We start from the raw sequence: 27,889 nt of genomic DNA on the forward strand, positions 1-27,889 counted from the left end.
CCACCCCAGCCCAAAAGATATTGCAGCAGGAAACTGGGCTCCTGCTTTCAATTAACTTCTACGAGTCGAACACATGTGAGATTTTGTAATTTTGGTACAACAGCTCATTGAGTCTTCAGAATACTCTTTCAGGAGTATTTAGTAAGACAGTACCTTTTTAAACAACAAAAATTGCTCAGAGAAAAACATGAAGAGAAGAAACACATTTTACAAGTGCGTGAAATGCTTCTACTGTTATCTAAACAGGGCCGAAAAATTCTGAACCTAAGGCCATTATTTTTTTTTGCACTAAAAAGTAAAAAAACATAATTCACACACACAAGAAAACCCAACGCTACATTTAAGTCTCCTACAATATTATCTATTCCTAGATTTGCCAGACTACTTTCCTGTAGTTAGATGCTTGACTACAAAGAACTGTAATAAAATAAATAGAGTAAAAATCAGTTAAACAAAATCTTGGTGTGCTGAACATTTATTCATTTAAGAAGTTAGCTTCCTTCAACAGTTAGTCAAATAGAGGAGGGCTGTATTGTAGGCATTGTTCTGCTGTACAAGTCTTCAACATAAAAATATTTTTATACAGGTGGTTATTCACGTGGTTCCGTTTCTAGTTATTAGCTTGCTCCTCTGTGAAACTGGTCTGATACCTGTGAAGGCTTGCTCTTGTCTCCACTTCATTATTTGGGAAAAAAAAAAAAGTACATTGATACAATTTTTCAGATGTAGGAGTTAGCATGATTCTGCTTTATTTCTTCAGTGCAGACTGGATTGAGATTCTGTCTGAATTCCAATAAGCGAGGGTGGCTGCTGGCCGCTAACCGTGGTTAACGCTGGCCTCGGGTTTAGACGAGGAGGCATGGAATTAGCTGGGCGGATGAGTGGTGGGGGAGGCTGATTTAGAGTCGGCCTTGGCTGAATAAATCGCGCCTGCTGTTGAAGTGGCGGAGGCTGACGATGGAGAGCAGGAGCAGCAGGAAGCGCTGGACGAAGTAACGGGGGTGGCTGATTTAAAGTTGCCATGGGAGCAGTAGGTGCTGGAGCAGATGCCTGTGCTGGAGGTGAAGGGCCTAAACACTGAGTGGCCGGAGTGCTTTGTGCCTGCACAAAGGACAAAGACAAGACCGCATGAACAGCCATCCCAGCCACAACACGATGCAGTTGGGCTGCCACTGTCCACTACACAGGAAACAGCATTTAAAAAATAAAACCAAAAAACTGAGAAGTTACTGAAAAGAAATGACCAACCAAAATATTATAGACAGCAGAACTAAAAATACTTATGAAGCAAGAGTCTTCTTCTAGAACAAGAACTGTATTTTAACAATAAAACAGTAACGTGATCGTCACTATGAAAGGTGCAGTCCTGCTCCCAGCTGGTTAACGACATTGGCTGAAGTTCTATGCAAGCTCATCATCATTCTTTAGAATGTGGTTGCCACTCCACACCAGTTAACCTTACATTATATCACTAAATAAAATGCTGTTCCTCAACCCATGCTTACTTATTTCTGGTACACAAAACACACCTCATCTTCTTCATCAGTGCTCTTTCCTGATGGCACATTAGAAGTATTTTTTGTGTCCTCCCCTAAAGCAGAAGCATCACCATTAGAAGCCAGGGTTCCTTGTTCCGCTTCCCATTCCTGCAATACCTCCTCTAAGTTAAACCGACGCCTGTAGTTTACAAAGAAGTTCTTCACTTGGCCAACAGTCTTGTTGCCAATTACATCTGCAATAGCTTGAAAATCTTTACCATATTTTCGGACACCTGGAAGGCAAAGTAAATAACATAGCTGTGAAGAATCAGTCAGACACAGCTACGTTTGATGTATTTATAGAGAGAACCTATGGGACCTGCAAACCAAGGAGTTGCTAATTAGGAGGACTTCTCAATTAGGAGAAGGCCTCAATTTCCATTAAAACAAAATATTTTTTAATTGCACAGCTATCAACATACAATTCAAGAACTTTATTAAAAGGTCATTACCCACTTTTCTTAAAATCCTGGCTTGTTCACCAAGCCTCCAACCTAAAACCGCAGAGATCTGGCCTCTGACAAATAAAGTTAATCCTTCAGTGTGCTTGCAGCAAGGGCAGAAGTCCAAGACAAGTTCAAGATGGGACAGGGAGGGTGACCGAGCATGTATGCACAGCTGTAAACAGGGTACAACACTAGAAACGTCAAGTGACAAACACTGACAGCTTCTACAGGTCCCCTCAGTGCCAGCTGCACGCAGATGCTTCTTTGCCCCCAACGTGTGCTAGAGGGCAGTAGCTACTGAACCAAGCACAGGGCAGAAGGGCACAGTTACATGAAGTCATGATATACTGCTCATTCCTGCACTTGTGACATGCTCTACTGAGGCTACAAAGAGCAAATGGCAAGCATTTACCCAACAAAGTCTTTTAAAGCTTTCATTCACCATTTCAGACGGGTAGAACTATCTGGGGGTTTGAGACAAGCACCTTAGGGAATGTAAATAAACAGAAGCTACTGTTTATAAGACAGCCCAGCACAAACCTCCAGGATCAAATTGTCCAGCAAGAAACAGCACAACAGAAGATCTTTGCAGCATTCTTTTCATTCATTTTCACACTGACATTAGTAGGTTACTTTTGTTCACAAGCGCTTCACAAGAAAATCCCAACATGTACTTTAAAGTTCTAAAACTACATTTGCATATAACACAAAAAAAAATCCCTTGAGTACATTTCATAATTTTTAACCTAGAATTGGAATTATACCCTAAATATAACTAAGAGAAAATCAATAAACTTTGGGTCATGTATCTAGTTCCCCCTCTCTCCTGCTTAAGAAAAAAAAGCCACAAACTATCCAGCATCCTAGAATACAACTTTTAGCTGCACAAAGTATGCTTTTAATCACAAGTATCCAAAAGTTTGGAGATTAAAAGAAATGAGAGCTTTATTCCAGACTGAGTAAACAGAAGACTAATTTTTTGCTCTCAGCTACGCATGAGTGGATCACAATTTGACGACTTCTGTGAAGCTCCTGATAACTGTACTCATTCGGAACATATTACAGTGCTTAGAGGACAGACACTCTGTCTCATTACAGGAAAAGAAATATATGCCTGATTTCATGCCTCACTTCAGAAAGTGAGGCAAAGGATTCAGAAAGTGAGAGTTGTTTCCAATCTGAGAGCCATGTTCCTTTTCAACTTAATTGTGAAGAGTATGACCTTCAGCTTGTTCTGCTCTCTTCTATTTTCTTCGTTAATAGGCACTTCTGATGTGGTAATGTATGCTCACTGCAATTTAAGAGAAAAGTTCAGCTCCGGGATAGTAACAATTACTGTAGCTGAAGCTGATGTTTCAACTGTCAAGAGCCTAGCTACATTATTTAAGATCTTTTCTGGGCATACAAAAGAATCCAACCATTCTGTCTGCAAGAACCTTGAAAAGAAAACGAAGGGATCTAGCAGAGCCACGTGGGAGGGCATGTATCTAGGCAAAGACAAGACAGGGATTTGGCTCTGCACTTTATCAGTTGTACAAGCTATCAGCTACACTCCTTAAAAGCTGTCTGCACCCACAGAACACTCCCTCCTTTGATTGCTCTATCATTACTACTCTTACTAATTTGTAATGATCATTAAACGTCCACTGCAACGTATCTAACATCCTGTATAATTAATCAAGTGGAAAAAGTGCCCAGCAGAACAAAGCACATTTTTGTTCGAAAACTAATTCAGGCTTCCAGTGACTGCAGCCTTTTCTGTTACTATGCTGTCTATACTTCTTTCTTCCCCTTAATCAGCACAACAACTGAGTCTGTTCACTAAATTCAACTAAAGTTGTCAAAAACAAGGTCTTAAAGCCTGTTTCCATGCAGACAGCTTGAAAGCAGCATATCTTGCTTTCACCAAGAGCCCAACTATAAGACACTTCTAAAAAGCCCAACATTTCCTCAGTTAGCTACACACAGTACTACTCCTTTTGGATTCTTTTCTTAGTGTTTTCTAGCATCACCACAATGACTTCTATGCAATGATGTAGTAAAACCTTTCAAGCTGTATCAGAAATAGTGGAAGTTCAATACATGTTTATGACAGTTTTATGCATAAGGTGCTGGCATATCTGTAAGAGTTGATGCCAAACGATCACCCCTTTCAAATTGGTGCACATCACTTACACATCCTTACACAAATTCTGTGCTAAACATCACCCAAATTATTTCTGAAGTGTTTAATCTGTTATTCAATAAGAATACTTTCATTAGGTTGCTGAAAGTGAAGCTCAAAAAAGATGAGTGCATAACTTCACATGTATGAATATCTTTCTCACAGCTCATTTGAAAGTAGTCCTAATTGGGGGAATCCTTCAAACTCCTTGACCATTTGCAAAGATACACTTGAACATGTGCATGCTCACTATTAAAATATTTTACCTTGAACGTCTAACTCAGAGAAATTCGTAAATCCAAGTTTGATGCTGCCTACACTGCTTAAGTTGCGTGGCACAGCAAACACTGAGAGGCACACAAAACATTAATTTGGATCCAAAGTAATACAATACCAGCACTACAACGAGGCAGAAATAGTTAATGGCAACCTCTGGCTTACAAGAGCTGCAGTATCGCTGTGATGGGATTACAGTGCCCCTGGCAGCTACTCTACGCAGGGTTAGATCCTGGTTGTCCCAACCATTTTCCACTGCAACACTATGAAAGTAATGTGCTCCTTTTCAATTCAAATTTTGTTGTCTTGAAAATGTCTCAAAGCATTTTTGTAATTGTGATTTTGATATGGCTGAAATCTTTGTTTGAAAAGATGATCATGCTTATACATTTCTATACATAAAGTCTGTAACTTAAGAATAGCTCAAGTGATGAACTAGCTCATTACGTTAAAAAACTATTCAGACAAAGTTGAATGGCAACCTGATAAATTATACTGTAAAAAATTGTCTTAGAGATCATGAGTTTGAGTCCACAACCCCAACTGCAGGCAGCCACACTGCTTTAAAAATGTCTGCTTTAAAGCGTGGGTTTTTTATCATCTTCTTTTGAGTTATTGCCAATCTCTTGAGGTTAGCCCACAGATGACAAGGTTTTTTTCATGTTTAGGCAAAACAGTACCAAAATCATATTACTGCAGATTATTTTTACGATTGCCATGGTTTGATTTAATGTCTAAATTCAAGTGAACAAATCACTGAAGTGCCACCTACCTGCTCAATGCTTATGATTTCTGTAAAATTATTAAAAGTACATGCCAAAACGTATCAATATATTTGATGAATTAAATCTCGCTTAGATGTACAAACTAAATGTCTCCATGCTCAAATCAACTTCCAAGTTCAACCCTATCGTGCATTATGGCAGCTTTTAGTATAGGAACCATGGATATTTTCTTCTAAAAACAGGGCAAAAGACAGCATGGCTCCTTCAAGCATTAGTCTACTTGCTCAAGCAATTATCTTGAAGCAAGAGAACAGGGTCCTTAGCCTGAGAGATGAGATGTTAATACCTACAGCACTCTTTCCAGGAGGGAGACTCTACTACTGGGCAATAGGTAAGGAAGGGATAATAAGAATACTTTGTTCCTGGTGTTAGGGCTCTCTCCCATCTCCATTTTATACAGGAAGGGGACTAAAAGGGAAATAATACAAATAAGAAGTAAATATAAATTCAATGAAAACAGTTTTCTTCCAGAAGGCCCGATTTCCCACCCCACGCTTAAGTAATGAGGCTGACTACCTCAAAACATTCCTTGGAGAAGAGCCCAGAAGACTAGAACTCTTCTCCAAGGAGTCATCACCAACCCTCATTCTCTTTTGCCCATGCTCCAGTTTTATTATTTACCTTGTCAGCCACATAGTTCCATACCTTAACAAAAGCTAAATGCATTCTTGTTGCTTCCCAAACTGATAGTTAGTGAAAGCTCCGATAACTGAACTACAAAAATGCAAGATGGTTTGAACCCTTTCATGCTAAGGGAGGCACAATAAACCTGGATTTTCCCCACTTCTTCAGCAAGCATTCTACTTACTAGACTATCATATCAAAGACAGGCATCTCCTTCAGTTGCATTTGGGAACAAAATAAAAAAAGCGAGCACGTTAGAAAGACTGAGAATGAACTTACGACAGAAAGTAATTTGGAAACGCAAATCCCAGTCTGAGGCATGTAAGGTGAGAGGCATGACTTCAGACACACCATGCTCGTCAGCGTTTCCATCCATCCATCCAAATAAATTTAACTTTAGTTCCAGTCACCCAGCTAATAACTGCTAGGAATGGCACACCTGACAACTTTATAGTGATCCAACTGAAGGCTTTATACAAATATTCAGACTTGTTTTGAAGGTGAAGAATACAGAGAAATAAAGCAGTGTGTACAACTGAAATGATTATGTTATCTTAAAAAAGGTGATCCATAGAAATGAGTCAGTATACACTGCCTTCAAGACAGCATTAGGCTCTCCAGATATTTCCCTTGCATGTTCCTTGACTAGGTAGTGCATACTAAAGCAAGACAAGAGCCGCTTTTTCTTCATATAAATGAATTAACTGCATATCAGCTGTATCAATAGCCTGCTAGGAAATGGTGTTTCTCCAATAAGACTGTCAAGTATCCACATCCAGCTATCCAGACTCTTAAAAAGCCTCCACTGGGTAGATATCCGCTCTTTTACTCCCTCATGAGCAGAGAAACGTAACTGTAGAGCAGTTTAACTTCTGCTTTTTCCTGTTTAATAATATGGAGAGATGTCTTAAGTGTTCGCTTCAAGTTTTATTACTTCAGTCTTCCACTTCAGGGAAATCCATGTAAGATGATTTAAAAGATGACTGACAGGACTTTTTGGTACTACTACCGTTGTTAAACCCAGATTGGAACTAGATGATCTTTAAGGCCCCTTCCAACCCAAACCATTCTATGATTCCATGATTTAATATGGATACCTGAAAGACTAGTGTCATGTTCCTTGCATGAATGCCCTTAATACTCTCACTAATTTCGTTGTTTTCCCAGTGTCTTTCCTGTAAGTCCAGCTAAAGTTTAGCTTTTCATTAGAGAGGAATACAAACAAAAGTCAGAGTACCTCTTCAAATCCTTTGCATCAGATTTCAAGTTGCTTCTACCATTAACATACCTTGTACTGCAAGAAGCTGCTCTTCTGTGGTCCAACGGGCATTGATTTTCTGATTAGACTATTAAAATTAGAAAAATAGCACAAAGATCATAAAAATGTTTCAACAGCTGCAAAATATCTGAGCTTCAGAATGTTTCACTTGCACTATATTTCATGACACAGGTAAAAATGTCTCACTTATAAGCCATAAATCTGTAGTTTAAGATTGCTTTCAGGAAGAAGTAGCATTTAAGATTTGCGTTTAAAACTACATTAATAATTTTTCCTCTGTTTTATCGAGGTGCTTAATATCACCTATATCATAACTTATGCACAAGCTAATTATGTTTACGCAGGCAGAATTTGAGTTCACAGTTACATTTATCTGAACTACGGGGACTTGGTTTCTGGAGTGTTTTGCATTCACATTACGTTTCATATTCCAGCCTTTAAAACAAGCAAAAAGGTAACTTCAGTATTAGTAAATTATTCACTTCAGATGCCCAAATGTTTCCACACAGAACATAGAACTCACTGCTAGCAATCCACAAATCTACTTTTAATCAGAAAAAGCCCCATACAACAGGGCTCAACTTCAGCTCCCTACTGTCATGATCAAACATGACATTTCAGGTTTTTTTCTGCTCCTTTATTCAGCCAGTTGCCATAAAAAAAGCCTACCACTAATTTCTTGTAAAGAAGCCAGACTCACCCTGGATCCTGTTTACGCTGCTGCTGAAACGCAAACACTATGCTGCAGCAAAATACATTTCTGTAGTTTCCCATTAATGCAACTGCAAAGCCACGAGTTCTAATATTTATTCTGATTTACCTCAGGAGGTTTGAATTCTTCAATCCCGCCTTCCATTTTCTGTTTAAGTGCACTGTTTACTTGCTTAGCATTTTGAACCTTGGTCAAAAACAACAAAGTTAATCAGCTCCACAAAGAAAGTTGGTCACTTTACACATATATCTTCACTAGGATTGCCACAAGTGTACCTCCTAAGTTAGAAAGAGAAATATTAAGATTTAAGGCTTCACTACTTTTAACTGTTTTAAAAAAAATTAAAAGTACAGCACAGTTTACTATGGAAAGAAAGATATTTAAGCCAGACTTTCAAAAGAACAGTTCGTCTGCAGGAAAATTAAAAGTAGGACATAAAAAGCAAGACATGATGATGATGATGATGCATGCGCTCTTGAAGAAGAATGCAGAATATTCTAGACACAAAACTTGGTTCTTAGAAATCTAAGTGAGAGGTACTGCATACATTAACTTCTTCCTTCTCCAAAAAGCACTTTGGAAAAAAAAAAAATTATGAGTTGTTTCCAGGTAGTTCCTTTTGACAGACTGTTTTTTATTGACCTTAGATCATCCTCCTTTAAGGGTGCCTCTTGAAGCGACTTAAAATGTTCAGATAAAATATCTTAAGTCTATGAAAAGGAGAGAGCTTCCAAATTGTACATATACATATATATTAACCCTTTAAACCTGACAGTGATGCACATAAGGTAACATAGGTAAGAAAACAGTTTTGCATACTATGGTGAACAGCTATTACAAGTGTTCTTAAGTATGGACACAAAAGTAGACAACTCAGTGGGAGACTCCAAAGGCTGCATCTCTGAGATCACTGCAAGAAAAAAAGGAGAAACAGAACCTCAAGGCTGTAACTCACCTACACTTAGCCTAAGAGTGAAACCCACCTATGCTATTTAGCCCCAGAGTCCTGCTGTGACAGAAAGAAGTATATTTCTCCTGTAAAAGAATATAAGGGAGCAAAAACCCCATGAAACTCCTTTTCCACTCCATAATTTCGCAACATGGCAGCTCTTAGCAGTCTATAAGCAGGCAGAATTTCCAGGAGATAAGCCTTGACTTTGTAGCGCCATGTCTCCTAGAAAGCAAGCATGCATATACTTCTGCACACCCTTAGAAGCTGAATGGATTCTGTGTTTCAACATTAAGTGCCAAAAAGTAACTTCTTCATGCAAAGGACGCAGGCAATTGTCCTCTTAAAGGTGAAGACTACAAAGCTTTTCTAAATTTAGTAAGAATTAGAAAGCTCATCAATTCAAACAGAGAAATAACTAGGCCCACGATTTCCCCCCAGCTATACTTTCATGATGTGTGGGGAAGGACATCCTGAAAAACAGCTACAATTTTAAGCAAGCATAACAAATGCAACTTTCTCTGCTTCATTGTTCTTATTCTCACTTGTCACACAAATATTTTCAACAAAAGTAAAAAATAAAAATTTTACTAAAGTGTGACTTTGTCTTTTGTCCTGTCCCAAATCTGTAATACTGTTTTCATGCCATACTCCCCCCCTCCCTTTTTTTAAAGGAAGTTATCTTGTTTCATGTTATCCACAAGAGTAGATGAACATAAAAAACAAAACCAAAGAACAGCTAGTCAGCTAGTGTCCAGCATTTCTGATAACTGTGGAACAAAATTAGGAAGACTCACATCAAAGAAGTTTCAGAATCTTCACAGATAATCTTCAAAAGCATTACAATCAGAACAATCTGAGATGAAAACAAAACAAAACCAATAACCCATGGTACCTGTCGCTTTAACGAGATTAGTTCCATATCCAGCTGTCTAAGAATTGTGTTGGCTGCATTGGGACTACAGGAAACAGCTATCACATCTTCCTGGGTCAGGTACATGCCTTTTGGTGGACGGCATTTGGAACGCTGAGAATGGTGGCGATGCTGCAAGCTCTGATACTCTCTTCTACCCAGACCTATTTTGCTGGTCTGAACAGGCTGCTCATTATTGCCCTTTAATTTACAAGAAATAAATCATTAAAGAATAACAGTATCTTGTATGCAACTTTATTAAAGTATCACATAACATTGTAATGTCATACATCCTCTCTGCATGAAGTATTCAAACTAACTCTTGCAGATGAGCTGATGGCACATACAAGTCATTTGCTGGATAAGCCTGCATTGGTCTTAAAAGCCAGTTTTCAACGCCTGTTTTTTTTGTTCTCAATACGGCTGAAAATACAATAAATGGTATAGAAATCACAGTTTGAATACTGTGAAAGAGGGCAAAAGTCGAGAACCTCTTACATAAGAAGAGAGTAAAGAATATATGTATATTTTACATGTTTAAATCAAGCAATCAGTGAATTCACACATTTATTTTTGGTCAGATATGACATGTTCAGGTAAAGATCAGGAGAGAAGAACGAGTGGAAGTCAACCATGGGGGGCAAGAATGCAAGGTGCCACTTTTCCCTGCTGCAAGCACTCTTAACTTGGAAAGTGAAGGGGCTATTTGTTTTGGGAGGGCATTCAAGATTTGGAAGATAGGATGGATTCACTTTTCTAGTTATTATAAAAATCCATGTGATTTAGCAAACTTAAGCCTTTGGTGTTTGCTGTTTTGAAGCGGAATAGGATAGCAAAGAGGAGATGCAATCTTTGTAACTGTTGTTCTGATGTGTTTGGACACCTAAAAAGTTCAGCTTTGTCTGAAATGGACAGTGCTGCACAACAGCTAGTCTGCATGTATGTGACTCCCATAAAGCAACCAGGTAGGTTCCCTACAGATCAGGAGCAGAGAAACAAAAACTACTTTTCCTGCAAGGGTCTTCAAATTCAAAGCAACGTTAAATATAAGAACAGAGACGAGATTCAGGCTTTTTGCTACTTCAAGGAGCTCCCTACTACTCCTCCCTGCTGGCACCTATGCAGGTTAAGAGGATGTGGTCATCTGATCACAGTGAAGAGCAAAGAAATTGCAGCAGCCATTATTATTATGTTCTGTAGCACTAGTACAGATTAGCAAGCAATATTTTGCTCTACTATGCTTAATCTTCTGTCACACCCTCTTTCTGGTTAATGTAACATCTTAGTCCAGTACACAGACTTCATAGAGGCAAGCTTAAAAGCATTTAAGATTTTAAGCGCTTAAAAGCACAAAGATATTTGCTTTACCTTGGGAAGTAGATATAGAGCCTTACTACTTTGACACCTAAAAATCTGAAGGTTAAGTTTATTTCTGGCCCACTTATACTATTTGGTTTTTGGCTTTGCATTGCTCTTTTCCTAGGAAATCACAGTTCCTGTCTGTTCAATCTGGATTTAAAGTTAAAAATATTCTCTCCAGCTTTTGTCTTGCCAAGCTAGAGTTTGACTTATTTTAGTTTTCTCTGGTAAGAGAAAGTTTTCATTGCTCTGTGTTCAGGTAGCCTATTCAGTTTATATTTTGCTTAGGAAGTCAAAGAATGCAAATCCCATCAGAAATATTAGATCACAAAATTATGTTACGTAGATCCCACTAGCTCATCAGAAACTGCAAACCTATTTGACCTGTTCCGAGAAGTCTACAAACACACTACTTTCATTCTGCACTGTGTGTAATGATTCAAACAGTAATGGCGTAAACTGAACAAAACAGCCCTTATTTAGAAGTAGCTTAGGCAGCAACTCAAATGAACAGCTTGCGTGACCATTTACAACAGCAGAATAAAAAGTAAAGATGTTAATCATTAGACCTTGTGCCATTTCAAGTTCTAGAAAACATACCCTGGCATGTTAAAAAAAATAAAAATCTCAAACTCTTTTATAGAAAGGGGTAATTGTAATTGTCCTGGTTTGGGTTTTGGTTTCTTTATTCTATTTCCTAAGGCAGTTAGATAAAGCAATACATTGAAGGTCACTGCAAAGCTGAGAATGGAATCTAAATCTATCAGTCTCTTAGCATAATTTTTGGTGTAATCACAAAATTATGTTAGTAATCCTAGATACCACTTCCTGGGACTGTTGAAGTTTTACACTACCTCTCCCTCCTGTTCTCAAAAAGCATGAATTCTACCATTTCAGGAAAATCACAAATGTATCAAGTTGATCAGGGAACCAGTCTTGTAGTGAGATGGGTGTTGGTCTCTTCTACCAAGTACCAAGCAATACACAAGAGGAAATGGCCTCATGTTGCACCAGGCGAGGTTTAGGCTAGATATAAGGAAATACTATTTCACTGTAAGGGCTGTCAATCACTGCAACAGGCTGCCAGGGGAAGTGGCTGAGTCACCTTTCATGTAAAGTGGTGCTTAGGGACATGGTTTGGTGGTAGACTTGGCAGCATTAGGTATATAGCTGGACTCAATCACCTTAAAGGTCTTTTCCAACCTAAACAATTCCGTGATTCTGTTTACACACTTAAATGTGTTTTTCTAGTTTTGTTCAGTTTAACAAAAGAACCTCCCAAAAAAACAAAACCCGAGCCCACCTCAAACACAGCACTCATCTGTAAAGTTAACAGTAAGTGCTCATTAGAGGAGACAAAAATATTTTTCTTCACATTTATTAGTAGAAAGCACCTCAATAAAGCCACATAATAGCTGAAATGCATAACCTCACTATGGCTGTGAAAGAACAAAAAGAGATGTTCTTGGAAAAATGTAGTTTAATTTTAAAATGCAAAGAAAATATTTAGCTTCCAAAAATTCACAACTAGTAAAACTGTAAACATTAACAAAACAGAAGTGGGAGGAATGTTTATTTACCAGGTAGCGATAGCATATAGTTCTCATAAAACCTGAAGATCTCTTGGCAGAGACCGAAGGCAATGAGGGATGCATTTATGTCCATAGAATGGCAAAAATATACGACAAAATTCTGTTTCAATCAGAAGATGTCACGACCTTGATCACTTTGAAACCCTGTGAATTCGGCAGGTTCAAGCTAAACCTCTTTACTACAAGTTATATTCTTCACAATAACATATTCACAGAAAACAAACAAACTGACATTCACCGTTAAGCTATCTGTTACCTCCTTTTTGGCTTCTTTTTTGGGATCATAATCACTATCATTTCCATCCATTGGATGAGCTTCTTCTACGTCATCATCACTGAGGACAGATGATAAGAAGCTGGTTATTTTATCTATTTTTTTAACCTCAAATATAAATATGTATCAGGATTAAGACAAAACTATCTACTCCAAAATTTCTACTCCAAGTACATGGCATCTCAAGGATATTTGTAGTTTTCAAATGAGAGCTATTGCAAACATATTTCCTATATTAAATTCTAGTAAGTATTATGCTTAGCGAGAAATTGTCAACTGTAGTTTCAAAGTTACTTTAAGCAGTGCTGGTACTGCTGCCAAAAAATTTCAACCACTTGCGCTAGCATGAACACTTACACTGTCAACTATACCAAGGCTTTCATTTGCCTTGTTAGCTTTAATAGACCAATTCTCAAACCCGTGCACCAGGTATATGAAGAAACCTGTGCTGAACTCTGTAGGGAGCAAAAGGGGACGGTATAAGATGGGAAAACAGTGGATTGCTTTTTCACCAAAGTGCTCTAGATCTAGCTACTGAGGGCAGGGAAGAATGAAATCTGCTGAACCATCAAAGAGAAAAGGTTGAAAAGGTAACAGCTAGTTCAGCCCAGTAAAATCCAGTCATTCACACAATTTCTGAACAAGTGAATGTAAAAAACCCCCAAACAATAAAAAAAATCTAGTTATTACAAAAAGAAATTCAAAATGCTGAACTGGAAGCAAATTTATTTTCTTCTGTAATTTTTAAGCTATAGGGTCACTGAGTAAGCACATGAATTTTAGATTTCATGTGTTCTTTTCAATAACATATAATTAAACAGATCCTTTTGCTAGGCAACTTTCTGTAGATGTAAAATCATTTTTTCCACGACTATGTTACTAATACATTCAACATACCAAATCACTTTTACAAAAAGTACAAGTTAACACTCAAGTATGCTACGTGCAATATAATTTTAATTTCATAGTTACTAGGGGAAACATCATTCCCTTCTGTACAAGACATTGTTAAACTACTTTGAACTCTAATTCTTTTTGACTGACAGCAGTTCTGAGTCTCCTAAAATAAGATTTATATTTATATAAAGTTTTGTTATAAAACAGTAGTTGGGCATTCTAATTGCTACAGCTCTTTCCAGTGGTCGCTCTTTCAGTTTTTATTCCATTCTAGTCCAAAATAACCCAAGCAGACAAAACCCCCTCATGCCCAGAAAATCCACCTACCCACTCAAACAGGGTTAGACTTAAAGCATTATTTCTAAATCACATCCCCAGATTTCAGGGTTTTTAAACCCTTTTTTTTGCAGTTATGCATTAAAGCACTCAAGCGTGTTATTACAACCCACACCGACTGGAGTGATACAGTCTTTAAAGCACAGGTACCAAACTCCTAACTAAAAGCAGAGACGCTTCAACCTTCAAACATAGTTCATGCTGAAATCATGTTGGCTGGAAATTACTCTAGCATTTCTACCTAGAACTACTTCAGTCTCTGGTTAGCTACTTGAGAATAAAGAACTTACCTATCACCTTGATTATTTCTATTAGCCAGTTTACGTGCCTGCCGATCCATCAAACTTGTCCTAGAGCGAGTTTTTTTCCAAGAATAGTAATATTTTACAAGGCTTGCAATAGTCTTGTCTGGAAGCTAGAAGAATTCATTAATATATTAATACTTCTAAAAATTAAAATTCCACTCAAGAGTATAATTCTGGCCTATTTACAATCACCTTTATCTGAGTACCTTAAAGGCATGGATGAGATGGAAAGGAGGGATGTATTTCATATACTTTTTAAAAAATGGGGAGTGGGTAAAGGCTCTTTTACTAGAGTGAAAAAGCTATAGGTCCAAGAGACATAATGAGATTAACTTAAATCTTATATTCAAAGTTGTTCCTCGAGCTTTTACACAAAAATCAATGTGAAATTTTAGCCCAACAGAAGCCTCTGTTCTAAGAGCATCTGAACTATTTAATACTCCTGATGAAAATATTACTTTACCATTTGCTGGATCCTGTGGAAGCTCTTTCCATGGAAGCTAAATGCTTGTTCAAATAGAACTTTATCTTCAACTGTCCATTCATCAGGGAAAGGAGTGAAGTTAGGGAGATCCGCAAGTGACTTCTCAATATTGTGTTTATGCCAAAACAACATGCCGAGAGCCTTTGAAAAGAAATAGTCCCTTTTTGGATTTAGTCAACTTTCTAAAATGTTGAACTAAGTCAAATAAGAAAATGCATTTATTTGTTTAAAATAAAACTTGACTACCCCTCTCAAACTGTATTTACAATTTTATTGGCTATGTGCTATAGGTAACAGAATCCTCTTTTGAAACAATATGAAGAGTGAGCACATCTGTACTCTATTAAATCTATGAAAACTAGACAATTAAAGGTTGGCATGGCAGCATTAATTCTGAAGTAGCATGAACTAGGCTGATACGCTCAAATCTGACCTGCTTTCTTTCTTTACAAACACGTATCTCCTACACAGTTCCTTACAGGTCTTCAGGCCCACTCAAAAAAAAACCCAAACAATATTTTTCAGCAACCAGAGGATCATCCAAAATGAAAGTCTGAAAGTTCAAAGAGCGGTCTTTCTACAACTCTCCAAACCACACATAACAGCACAGCCACTTCCATGTCAAGTGCACCTAATAAGAACTGAAACTTAAGTACATTTTCTTACATAATTTCATTTCTTCATATTCTTAAAAGCATTTTCCACTGATTAGACTTTCTGCCAAAGGATCCGCAACAGATTCGATGCCAGGCCTGGCATGGGAATTGGGAAATGTAATCCACTCAGTTTCAACCAAACAGTCCAGACACAATCACCAGTTGTTCATCAGTTCTCCAAACCTCCAATTTCAAATCTTCTATTAACCTGGACATAGTAAACCTCTTTACTTGTTAAAATGGCAAATAATAAACACTTCTTGCAAGGATAATTTCTGTTTTGCTGTGAACAGTCTACAAATATTTTGTACCAGAAGTTGTTTAGAAAATTAGTCTTTTTTCGTAGACTTATTTTGAGATCCCTCAGTTCCTTCTCTTCCCTAACAGAAGCCACGCCATAAACAAACCTCACCAAATTGCAGGTATTCTGGACATCATGACACTAGCAGCCTCCTTTTTTAGATAGCAGTTGACTACCAAGATTACTATGAGCTTCCATCCTCTAAAATTTGACCATACAACTTACTTCCACTAGTACACCAAATTTCTTTTGCAAGAGGTAATCAGTTAATTCATGAAGAAAACTGCAATAGAACTAAGTGCAGACCAGCAACGATTTATCCTGTACTTTTTTACAGGATGGTGATTAAAGTTTATTAAAATAATGAACTCATTTGCTACTCTCAAGCCTAGACCTTCGTTCCTTTTTCCTGCCTCTGAAAAAACAAAAGTTGGTTTGCCTCTTTTTTTTTTCATATGCAAGAAACCTTTCCAATGCTGTCCCTATGGTAATCAGCTGCTCAAAACTGTACCATGTTTTAATTCTAATATTAAACATCAAATTTGTAATCTGCTTTTCTAAGAAATTCTTTAGCTAAATATACACACACAATTGCATGACATGCCCAGTGTATCAAGAAACATACCGAACCTTTCAAAAGTGCACATTACAAGCTGAGCATGTCATGAAAACAAAGAGCTCAATCTTTTGCAGAGAATCCAGACCACAACTGTATGCAGGTCCATTTAACTGCAGTGTTTGCTGCCGTGCCTGAAGAGAAACAGCGTTAATTAATGGTAACCAAGGGAGTGTTGTGTTATACTTTTATATTAAAAAATCCTTTTACATAAGCGCTCTCATTTCATAGCACTTACCTGTTCCACATTGTATCCATGTTTTTCCTTTGCTATTGCTATATATTCATCCACTGTAACAAAGCAATGTCAGAATTATTCTTTAGTACTTGTAGTTCTGTTATAAGGTGAACAGAATTAGCCATCTAACATGGGAAAACAGTCATCCTGTGCTTTAATAAACTGCATAGGCTCAGGTCCCCAAAAACATTAAATATATTCACAGCTTTATTAATAATAAACTCACTGATTCTAATCTCACATTTAATTTTATAAACTTCTTACATAAGCTAATTATCAGTGAAAAAGATGTTTTCTTTCACATTTTTATGACAACAAAGCCACAGGGCTCAATAACTTATTTATTTAAATTGGAGACTACCTAGTTATTGAAAGGCTATGTCTTCTTGGAGCCCACTGCTAAGAACACAGACATGCTGGGGTGAGGAGGTGCAGACACCTGGTTCAGTTTTAAATTGAACTACTTCTAATGTTTATATTCCCAAACATGTTAAAAATTAATGTAAAGAGTTCCTAAACCAAGGACTATGCAAAAGTTCAATATCAATATAGTTTTCCAAGACCAACATTAATTTTAACCATGGTATGAAATCAGTTTTCAATAAAGAATATGAAAATTCAATAATTAAGTCATCAAATTCACCAATAGTATTCTTTAAATCATATTTGGCCACACAAGAGTCAGCTTTGAGTTGAATGCTTTCCATCATTTTGCGATTAAGACCTGCTACTTTTGATCTTCAATGGGCATTTTTTTATTTCTAAGGAAACAAACTCTTTCCATTCACTTTCTACAGCTCATAATAAAGTGGCAACTAAATGTGGTTGAAAGGAAGCATGACTGAGAAAGGAAATATCCTCATTATTCAAATGGACCAGTGATGTCCTTCCATGAACTGCTGCAGCAAAGTTAATTGTACTTTAAAGGAATGAAGAAAACATTTAATAATCACAGTTGTACAGTATTTTATTTTTATCTGTTCTGCAGTGGTAGAAGCTATGTTCCCTCAAATGTAGAGGGACACAAACCTCTAAATACTGGTACAAGTTCTCATGACCACATCCTCAAGACTTTACTCTGCTTTATTACATATCTGAAATTCTAGCATAGGGGGCGGGTTTAAACTAGATTAAGCAGGTGGTTGATCACATTTGGTCAGATAAATCCTGCATGTCAGGTCACTTTTGAAGGGAGAAAATGCTCAGTTTTTCCTGAGCATTCCTCAAGAACTCAGCCTCAACACACCTTTTCTGAATTTACCCTGGAGGAGGCTGAGGGGAGACCTAATTGCTCTCTATAACTACGTCAAAGGAGGTAGTAGTGAGGTTGATGCCAGTCTCTTCTCCCAAGTAAGAAGCGATAGGATGAGAGGAAATGGCCTCAAGTTGTAGCACAGGAGGTTTAGATTGGATATTAGGAAAAATTCTTTACTGAAAGAGCAGTGAAGAATTGCAACACACACACCCCCAGGGGAGTGGTGGCGTCACGATCCCTGGAGGTGTTCAAAGAACATGTAGATGTGGCACCTTGGGACATGGTTTAGTAGGCATGGTGATGTTGAGCTGATGGCCGGACTTGATGATCTTAGAAGTCTTTTTCAACCCTAATGATTCTATATTTTATCACTACAGCGCCTTCTCCTTGAAATTTAAAGCAGCAGCAAGTTCCTCATGTTTAGATGTTTTATTCTTTTATTAATAACTGAAAGTTATGATGATACAATGCAGTCAGTGCAATCTGAAACACAAACTTAAGTAGAAAATAAGAAAAGGGAATCTTTCCTTTCCCTAGAGTTCTCTAAATAAGATAATAAGAGAGGATTTCTGTTTAATTTACTAATTTGCAGTTTCACTGTGTGCAAAATAAAGAGCAAACAGGCACACCAGAAACAACTATTTAGGTATACTTAAGCATTCAAATTCCTAAGCAGGGAAGGACTTACACTTGGCATCTGGAATATTATGATATGGAGACCACACAAGCATCCCTCCATTATCTTTATCAGTATATTTCGTGGCACCTGCAAGAAAATATTTAAGTCTTAGTATTTATAAATATGATCTAGAGAACAACTACTCAAGGAAGAATAAGTAATTAAACAATATCATGAAGTCCATCCCAGCTACTAAGGGGAATGAAAGAAAAAAAATCACAAATTCCACATTATTTCCTTAAGACTTCAAAGACTGAATTTGAACACCATTCTTACGAGGTTCAATCGTAACTGGATGTTAGACAAGATCCTGGTTACCACAATTGGTACATTAACATGCATTGCTGAAGTTGGCATGGATGCAAAATTTAGAGGTACTTCTGTTGGAATCATCCACCAGAAGATATGATTATCTATTAGTACTCTAACATTTCCATTATCATAGGAGTTATGAGGATCTAGTGTATTAATTTAGGCTTCCTTAAAACCAAAAACCCATGAGACAGCAAGTAGAATACCTTGATCCTTCCAGCAAGGAACTATATTAACAGCTATGCCAGAAACAGTCCTGTTAATCATCTGTCTCTCTAGTTTTGATTTTCACAGCCATGTAATTTTTATATTCGTAGCTAACCAAATTGTGTAGCTGCAGAAAGTAGTTAGGTGTAAAAGTCATCTTTATGTGGTTGGTTGGTGTTTTTTGGGAGAGGTATGGGGGCTGGGAGCTTTTTGTTTGTGCTTCACCTCCACAAGGTAGCAAGGGAAGCAGACCAAGCTACCCAACCAACCAGGAGGACAGAGCAATATTTGCAATACTGATGCAGCTTCATACAAAGCACTAAATTGTAAGAGTCTTATTTTTAAAAATACTCTGTAAAAGAAAAGGAAACTCACAATACTAGATAAGTATTAACAGATAGTTACATTTCATGAATATTTTACAAGTGTATGCTACTACATAAAGACTTCTTACAATCCATTTGTTTACAACAGTTTATCTTGCTAAGATATTGCTCAACAATTGGAGCATTTGCGCTAATGTCGGTATGAATTCCTTGAGGAATCAGTCTCAGAGGAACTTGCCTTGCATCCTTCTTGGAGAAGGATAGGGTTTTTTTTTATTCAGTGAAACAAGTAACTTCTCACTCTATTTTAAGCTTCCACCCTTTATATTTAGGTTCTATATCTTGTTGAAGGAAACAAATCAGTGCTTTGGAAGAGAACAACTTAGTGCTTTCTAATAATGTACTATGTTTTGGTGGGTTTCCCTTTAGTTTGGCAGTGTTTTGTATTTGATATCATCTTTGCAATCTCTAGATCCCTTGCGATTGTGGATTTGAAGACCAGTTAATTGGAAAAACTCAAGTGTCTTCCAGGATGAGATGTGCAAGACAGATAATCTAAATGCACCATAAACTCTGTAACAAGTTAAAAATGTACATACATCCATAAAGCACCGAAGTACTAAACTCTGTAAAGGTTTTCTTATATAAGAACAAATTCCTTAATGTAACATTCTACTTTAGAACAAAAGCAGCATGCCATTTTCAGCCATCAGAAACAGTATTCCATGAAGAATAATGCAAACATCTTACAGGCACAACTTCTCTTGTCCACTCAGCTTTTATCACAGGTAAACGCCTGGTACCCTGTACTCTGCTCCTTAACTAGAAGATGAAAGGGAAACACGACCACTAAAGAATGCATCAGATTTTCAGGCTGTGAGCGAGAAACATCTAAATTTAATATCAGTATACCCTCAGATCTTCCTTAAAACAAAACAGACACTTGCAGACAAGTGGGTATCACAAATATTGTCAGCTATTGACTATTCAAGTATTAAAGAGAAAAATCCTGCAGGAGGTCACAGATGCGGTACCACTCCCTTACTGAGAAGCCACATTCACGTGACTAATGAGCAGCTCCCACCAGAACACCCCTTTATGGAGCAGTGCTGTTTCTCCTGCAGGAAGCAGATGACTGTTTCCTTTCAGGTGGCAACTTCACACTGCCAAAAGGAAAGCAAGGATGACAAAGGAAAGCTAGGATGCTTATAGGTAGGTCTGCACTCAAGGAAGTCATCTTGTCCTCAACACAAGATGCCAATAGCTACAGCAGAGGGATCCCTCCATCTCCATATGCAGGACCATGACCTCCCTTTATGAAAACAGCTTCTTGCCCTTTGTGCTTTAAAGTATTCAAGTCAGCAGGACTTGGCCCCCTCAAAGGCTCTGCTTTATCTCAAGGGCAGCTTGATCTTCATCTGCAAGATTCATTCTTATTTCAGACAGTGGCTGGACATTCCAGGAAACGTGTTAACCAAAGAACGTTAGAAAAGCAGAGTTGTAAGCCAAAGAAAGAGGAAGACCCTGAGCTACATCAAGTATAACAAGCTTTCCCCTTCCCAAAAGCCACATTCAAGCCACGTAGGAAAAGGTTGCCATACTTCAGCTGCTGCGCTCCCCGGCTGATACCACTTAGAAAAAAAAACTCTGAAGAAGACCCACAGGCACTCCGCTCCCCACTGTTTCCAGAATAGAGAAACAGTAGCAGTATACTGACACTTTATCTAAATTTCAGCTTAGCATTAGAAGTTACTACATGCAGAAGACACTATTCTGTACGTGTCTAAGTACTCAGAATATGAAAATCTGGAAGCATACAAGACTTAATAAGGGTATTCTGGGACAACATGGCAATTTAAAAGAATACTGTTTTCCAGCATATGTACTCCGATCATCTGCTAAGGCTAAGCTTTGCATGTAGGAACAGAACCACAGAAACTTAACAGGAGGAGGAACTAAATTTCTAAAACAAAGGACAGGAAAACTTAAAAATAAGTAAGTAAATAAACAAATAAATAAAAAGTCAGGGAATGTGAGGACAGATGGCATGGAATAAATAGAAAATTTTATACACTACACCACACCACTTAGTAATTTAAGAAAGTCTGCTTTCACACAGGAAAACTAGAGAGAGATAAGTTATTAGGATATACACAGTAATGGAATTCATAAGTGACTTTAGATAGTATGAAACATTCTTCTTGATGCTTCCACCCACCCAGAGAAGAGGGTAAATGTGAAACAAGTACTTCATCATGAATTAAGCAAAATATATAATAAAGATCTTGGCAAGTCTGAATTCAAGTAGAGTAAAACTTCTCTAGCAGTAACCTCAGACGTGGATGACACCGGTATGGTGCATCTCCACTGATGGCATTCTCCAGTACTTTTTCCCAGATAATGCAAACAGCCTTGGTCCTGCCACATCTATAGGCAGGCCAGCTTTGTTCTTGCCACATCTGTAGGTGGGCCAGAAGGTACAAGGAGAAACAATTTCACCTCAAGAACATAAAGTACTGTAGGAAAACCAGCAGGAGGAAGAGACAAAAATCTAGAATGCAGGAGATGCTTTATTAACTCAGTAAATTAGGTAAGGAAATACAGGATTTTGATTTTATTAAAACCATTTTTTGCAATGAGAAAATTTGTCTCATTGTAGTAGTACCCAGCGACAATTAAAAATGCTATTTCTCTTACAGTTCTAATTGAATATTTGCTTGTAAAGAGGAGATGGTGAGGAAGGGATAAGAAAAAGTATGTTTAAACTCACTTCTCCAAATTGTTGCTTCCAACCACAATCCATTTCTTCCAAGAGACACTGACAAACAGTTGATTAACTTTTTCTTTAAACAATCTCTTATTTGAAACAATTTTTTAACCTTAGATCATATATATTACCATCAGAATTTTAATCATTAATGTTTTGTTCCTCAATGTGTTGTTGACAAATATTTTTAAACCCAGCCTAAGTGAGGCCAAAGGACTGGTATTTATTCTACTCCTATCTAGTTTCATCTGCCATTGATTCCCTTATCCCACTCATTTGTTCTAAGAGGGTTAACAAAACAGCACTCAAAGTACTGTAAATAAACACACACTCTAAGGTATCTTAAAAAAAAAAGGCATTAAAACAATTCCAAGAAGAAAGAGCATTGAAGTTAATCAACTAGAGATAGTGGCCTATGTCCATATATAAAAACCCAGAAATAAGATGGAGCAACGTTTGCTACCAAAAAAAGTAATCTAAGTGTAACTATGATAAGAGCACAGCTTTTGGCCCAGCATTACGGCTGTTTCTAATCATGCCTCAAGATTAATCAGAAGGAAAAAAAAAAAAAGCATGAGATCTCCTCAGACAACCGATCTGCTACCACAGTAAGTGTGCATTGCGCTTTTACTTTATGGACCTTTTATTAAAAAATTTTTTCTAAGACTTAGGTATTAAAAATATTGTTATCTTCTTGCCCTAATAATCAAACTACACACAGTAAGAAGAACAATATTATACATTATGTGTCTTACACAAGGCTTATTAGAGCTTTCCATCATTAAAAGCAAAGGAGTATATATTAATCCCAATTATTAGGGAAAGGAGTATCAATTGAATTGCACGCTCCAGGAACACTTAGGAGCTCTAACGGGTCTGGTTATAAGAGAGCATAAAATTAGTTCTGCAGTTACAAACACTATGATACTATCACATATATAGTTTACAAAATTGAAACCACAGAACCTCAGCTGCCCTATAAGGGGTAAAGAGTTCTTTTCATCAAAAGAAAAAAACAAACACTACGTGTTTTTCTAATTTAAGTGACCTGTAGGAAAAACAAGCTCAGGCTGCACGTTAGAAATTATCGGTTTTATTTATTTTTACGTAGGCAATGTAAAAAGAAAGGGTGTAAGCGGTTAGTCTTATTAACAAAGAGACCTAGACTACGCGCTCCTTTCTAGAGGAAAGGCATTCCCTTATGCCAAGATCATGCATCCATTTAATCCCACCCTCCCCCTTTCTTTCCCTCGGCCTTTTCTTTGGCCTGTGGGGACCTGCGCCCATCAAGAGGGGCTCTCTCCAGCTTTAGGAGGCACTATGTGAGAAGCTCTGGCCCAATCCTCTTCCGGTAGGAAATCATCTGACACGAATGGAGCCTGTTTGGAGAACAGGAAAGTAGATAGGCTTCATCTGACCACTCCAGCAAAACTGATAAACGCTCCTAGGGTCTCGGCGCTCAGCGGAGTAAAGGCAAGGCAGCGTTCTGGCAATTAACTTGCTAAAACCGAGTACCAGGCGATGCGATCGTACCCAGTGTCCCCCGGGGTCGGGGGAAGGAAGGCGGAGGAGCTCAGCTCAGCCTGGAAGAGCGGGGCTGGCGCGGCTCCTCCAGCACACAAAACCGGCATCAGGAGTTTCCCACCAAGCGCATCTTCCTTCCACCCGGCGCTTCCAGCAGGCAGCAGCCCTTGGGCGCATCCCTTCCCACCCTCGCCTGAGCGCATCCATCACCCCTTCGCCTAAAGGTTTTAAAATCACCTTTCTTAGCTATTATTGCGGGGGGGGGTGTGTGTGTGTGTGTGTGTGAGCATCCAACCTTTTTCTTTTTTTTTTTCCTGCCTCTCTCCCGAATGATACACATAATAGGGCCGATAACGAAGTGAAAATCCCAATCGTCCCCTCCCCAACCCCCTCTCTCCTCTCCCCGGGAGCAGGGAGAGCAGATGCTGCCCCTGCCAGCCTCTCGGGATCGCCCACACAAAGGCTCCACCAGCAGCATCGATCCCACCCCGCCACCGGACCCAGCCATCCCTCCCTCCTCGGGAGATGTCAGGTTACAGCAGGGGAAATAAATAAATAAATAAATACAAAAAAAAAAATTTAAAAAAAAAAAGAAAAGCCACACACTCACACACACACCAAAAAAAAAAAAAAAAAAAAAAAAGAGCGATTTTACCGGGCTCGAAGTCGGGAATGCGCGCCTGGTATTCCGCTCCGACCCTCATTCCTACATCTGCAACGTAAAAAGCAGGGAGGGAGGAAAGGAGGGAGGGGGGTGGGAAGAAGGAATTAGCGGCTTCGGTGTCCCCGGGCGCCGTCCCAGCCACCGCCGTGCGGCGGGAGGGGACGCCGGTCGCGCCGCCCGGGAGCCCCCGCCCCCCCCGCCCGGGATTAAAGCCCCGGCGACCGCCAGGGAGGGGAGGGGGGAGTTTTTTATTTCAGCGGAACAATGGGGACGGCGGCGGCTCCCGAGAGACACTCCCCATCGTTAAGCACCGCGGGGCCGCCCGGCAGCCGCGGGGCCGCGCCGCGCGCTCCCGGCATCCTCCTCCGACCCCCCCCACGCCGCCCGGCTCCGCGCCTCCCGCACGCAACACAGAGGCGCGGAGGCAGCGGCCGCGCCGGCTCCCGGGCCGGGGTTCGGCTCGGGGGCCGAGCGGGTTCGGCTCCCCTCGGCTCGGGGCCGAGCGGGTTCGGCTCCCCTCGGGTCAGGCTACTTCGGCCCCTCTCGGCTCCGCTCGGGCCGGTTCGGCTCCGCTCGCCGCCGCCCTCTCCCTCCCTTCCTCCTTCCCTCCTCCCCTCCCTCCCGCGCCGGCGGGGCGGCCCGGGCCCGTCCCCAGGCTCGCACCGTGCTCGTCGCCACTGTCCCCGCCGCCGCTCTCCGGCTCCGAGTAGTGCCCGTTGGAGGGGCTGCTGCTCTTGGTGCCGTTGGGGGCTGCCCGGCTCTTACCCCCCAAGAGCTCCACTCCCTTCTCCATCATGCCCGGCATGTCAGGGCCTGGCGGGGGGGAGGGCGAAGGAGGGAGCGCAGGAGAGCAGCGGCAGCGCGGACTGCCGTGGGGGGGTGGAAGTTAACACGGAGCCGCCATGTTGCCCCCTCCCCGCCCCCCCCTCGGGCCGCCGCCGCCGCGCCGGCACCTCCTCCCCCCCTCCCGCCGCGCGCGCGCTCCCCCTCCCCCTGGCGCAGCGCAGACCCCCGCGAATCCTTCCGCGCCGGCGCGGCCGGATCTAGCCGAGGCGGGATGGCAAGGGGGTGGTGGTGGTGGGCGGCAAGCTACGCGGCGGAGCTCCCAGAGCGCGGCGGGAGGGGAGGGCGCAGCCGCCCTCCGGGGCCTCGCTACCGTGCCCGTAACAGGGCCCCGCCGCGGGGTTTCCCCGACGTGCTGAGGCAGAAAGTGAGGGGACTATTTCCCGTGTCGGCGCAGGGAGACGGGAGGGATGCTGCGGCCCGGAACAGGAGGTGGCGGGGCCGGCCCGGGGGTGGCGGCGAAAGGGCCGTGCCGGGAGCGGCCTCGTCGGGCGAGCGGGCTGTCGCCGACCTCCGCGGCCTCCGGGAAGCGTTTCGGTTCAGGATCAAGTCGGGCTGAGGGGATTAAGGACACGGGGGAGGTGGCAGCAAGCAGCATGGCGAGTGGTTTGAGGTGCCGGGAGCAGTGTTGCTGCTTTTTTTCGTCCAAATGCATAAAATAATTGATTATTTCGTAGGATCATAGAGTAGTTTGGGTCGGAAGGGACCATGAAGATTATTCAGTTCTACTCCCTCTGCTGTAGGTGGGGGCGTGCCACTAGATCAGGCTGCCCAAGGCCCCATCCAGACTGGCCTTAAACACCTCCAGGGATTGGGCATCTGCAGCTTCCCTGGGCAACCTGTGCCAGTGCTTCACCATTCTCATAGTGAAGAAATTACTCTAGTCTAAGTCTGCCTCTCTCCAGTTAATAGCCATTGCCTCTTGTCCTACTACTGCTACAACCCTTTTGTAAACAGTCCCTCCCTAGCTTTTTTGTAGCCCCTTCTGGTACTGGAGAGTTGCTATAAAGTCTTGGAGCCTTCTCCAGGCTGAGCAAACCCAACTCTCTCAGCCTGTCCTCATAGGGAAGGTGCTCCAGCCCTCTGATCATCTTTGGAGCCTTCCTCTGGACCTGTTCCAATGCTTCCACATCCTTTTTATGTTGAGGATTCCAGAACTGGACACAATACTCCAGGTGGGGTCTTACAAGAGAGGAGTAGAGGGGCAGAATCACCTCCCTTGACGTGCTGGCCGTGCTTCTTTTGACACAGCCCAGGATAAGGTTGGCCTAGGCTGTGAGTAGATGTTGCTGGCTTATGTCGAGCTTGTCATCAACCAGCATGTTGTAATCAGCCTTTCATGTGTTCTTGGTGTGTTACCGAGTGCCCAGGTCATATCAAAATATTCAGGGTTTACGAGGGAAAAAAGGCTGAGCCTGGTTCCAGATTGAGGCTGAGCTGCAATATAGTCTTGTTGCAGTGAGTATAAGCTTGGCTGTTAAAGTTATGATTGCTTTATATTGTCATCACGTCTCATGTTCCAGCTAAGACTGCCTGGCATAGTCTATTATACTTTGTCATATTTCAGCCATTCTTTCCAAACTTTGTCCTGGCAGCTGTCTGCCCCAGATCGGTTGGTTGATTGATTGAAGAGTGCTAGCTGGAATGTCACAGCTGCTCACTTACAGTGAGATTAAGGAATGATGACTACTTGTGTCCCTGCTTTTGACTGCTAAGTGTCCCTAGTGCTTTACAGTAGTAGCCTGATGTAGTTTGCCATGCTTGCAGGGTGCCATTATTTGATACTTGTCTTGAAATCAGCCCAGTGTGGTCAAATTCTAGACTTTTGAAAAACCTCTGGTTTACCTGTGCTTCTTAGGATGTGGTGGAGAAATGTTATCAAAATCTTCCCTGCTCTGAGTATATTATGGTCTTTGAAGAACTATTTTTGTGACAGCTTTTGTCAGCTGACCATCAAAAATGGGAGAAAACAGGCTCCAACTCCTGTATGCTTGCTATTCTCCCTCTCCAAGAATTGGAAAGAAAGACTAGTAAGGAGATGGTAGAAGTGAAGGTGATTGACTACCTCTAAGTACCTTGACAATTGAGGAAATAAAACCTGTAAGCAACCTCACATTTTAATACACACAAACGACTTCGTGTAAGAATATTCACAAAAACCAGAACCACAGGAGGATCTTCAACCAACATTTGCACTTTTTAGCTGCAGAATCAATAAGAAAACTTGCAGGAAATAGGGCTTTCTAAGTTTAGTGCTCCTAAAACTGAATATTTGAGGCTTTTAAGCTTTATTTTCTAAGGATATGAGGTTTGGGCATATGTGCAGCCCTATGGCTGCATAGGTCTGTCATCTTGTCTCTTAACTGCTAAAGCCACTGAAAAATTCAGTAAGCTAGTACAGCTTTCAGAAATGCTAAGTTGTTTCAAGTGTTGAGCAGGTAACGACCCAAAAGGAAGGAAGATTCCTTGACAGTATGGCCGGGAGGAGAATTGTGTTAAGAGCGTGCCTCTTCTTATTTTTGTTGTTTGCATGGCTACCATTAAAATTGCATTTCAGAGGTTACATTG

The 27,889-nt window shown here is 40.4% G+C and overlaps 1 protein-coding gene across 6 annotated transcripts; it reads right to left on the reverse strand.

Annotated features, from left to right (window-relative positions):
* Nucleotides 1-457: 457 nt before the first annotated feature.
* Nucleotides 458-25,435, reverse strand: RCOR3 (REST corepressor 3). Of its 6 annotated transcripts, none has more exons than XM_069852842.1 (12): nt 25,142-25,433; nt 24,470-24,526; nt 18,688-18,765; nt 16,745-16,797; nt 14,913-15,074; nt 14,435-14,559; nt 12,876-12,972; nt 9,669-9,887; nt 7,933-8,010; nt 7,122-7,179; nt 1,530-1,771; nt 458-1,101 (listed from the first exon to the last, which is right to left on the reverse strand). In XM_069852842.1, the coding sequence occupies exons 1-12, from the start codon at nt 25,281-25,283 to the stop codon at nt 757-759; spliced, it is 1,656 nt and encodes a 551-aa protein (XP_069708943.1). In that variant the 5' UTR covers nt 25,284-25,433; the 3' UTR covers nt 458-756. The 6 variants fall into 6 exon arrangements, with proteins under 6 accessions (XP_069708943.1, XP_069708944.1, XP_069708947.1 ...); XM_069852843.1 differs by having other exon boundaries at nt 12,894-12,972; nt 25,142-25,431; XM_069852846.1 differs by lacking the exon at nt 1,530-1,771 and having other exon boundaries at nt 25,142-25,435.
* Nucleotides 25,436-27,889: the final 2,454 nt, after the last annotated feature.

The sequence above is a fragment of the Phaenicophaeus curvirostris genome, chromosome 2 (assembly GCF_032191515.1).
Source record: "Phaenicophaeus curvirostris isolate KB17595 chromosome 2, BPBGC_Pcur_1.0, whole genome shotgun sequence".
NCBI lineage: Eukaryota > Metazoa > Chordata > Aves > Cuculiformes > Cuculidae > Phaenicophaeus > Phaenicophaeus curvirostris.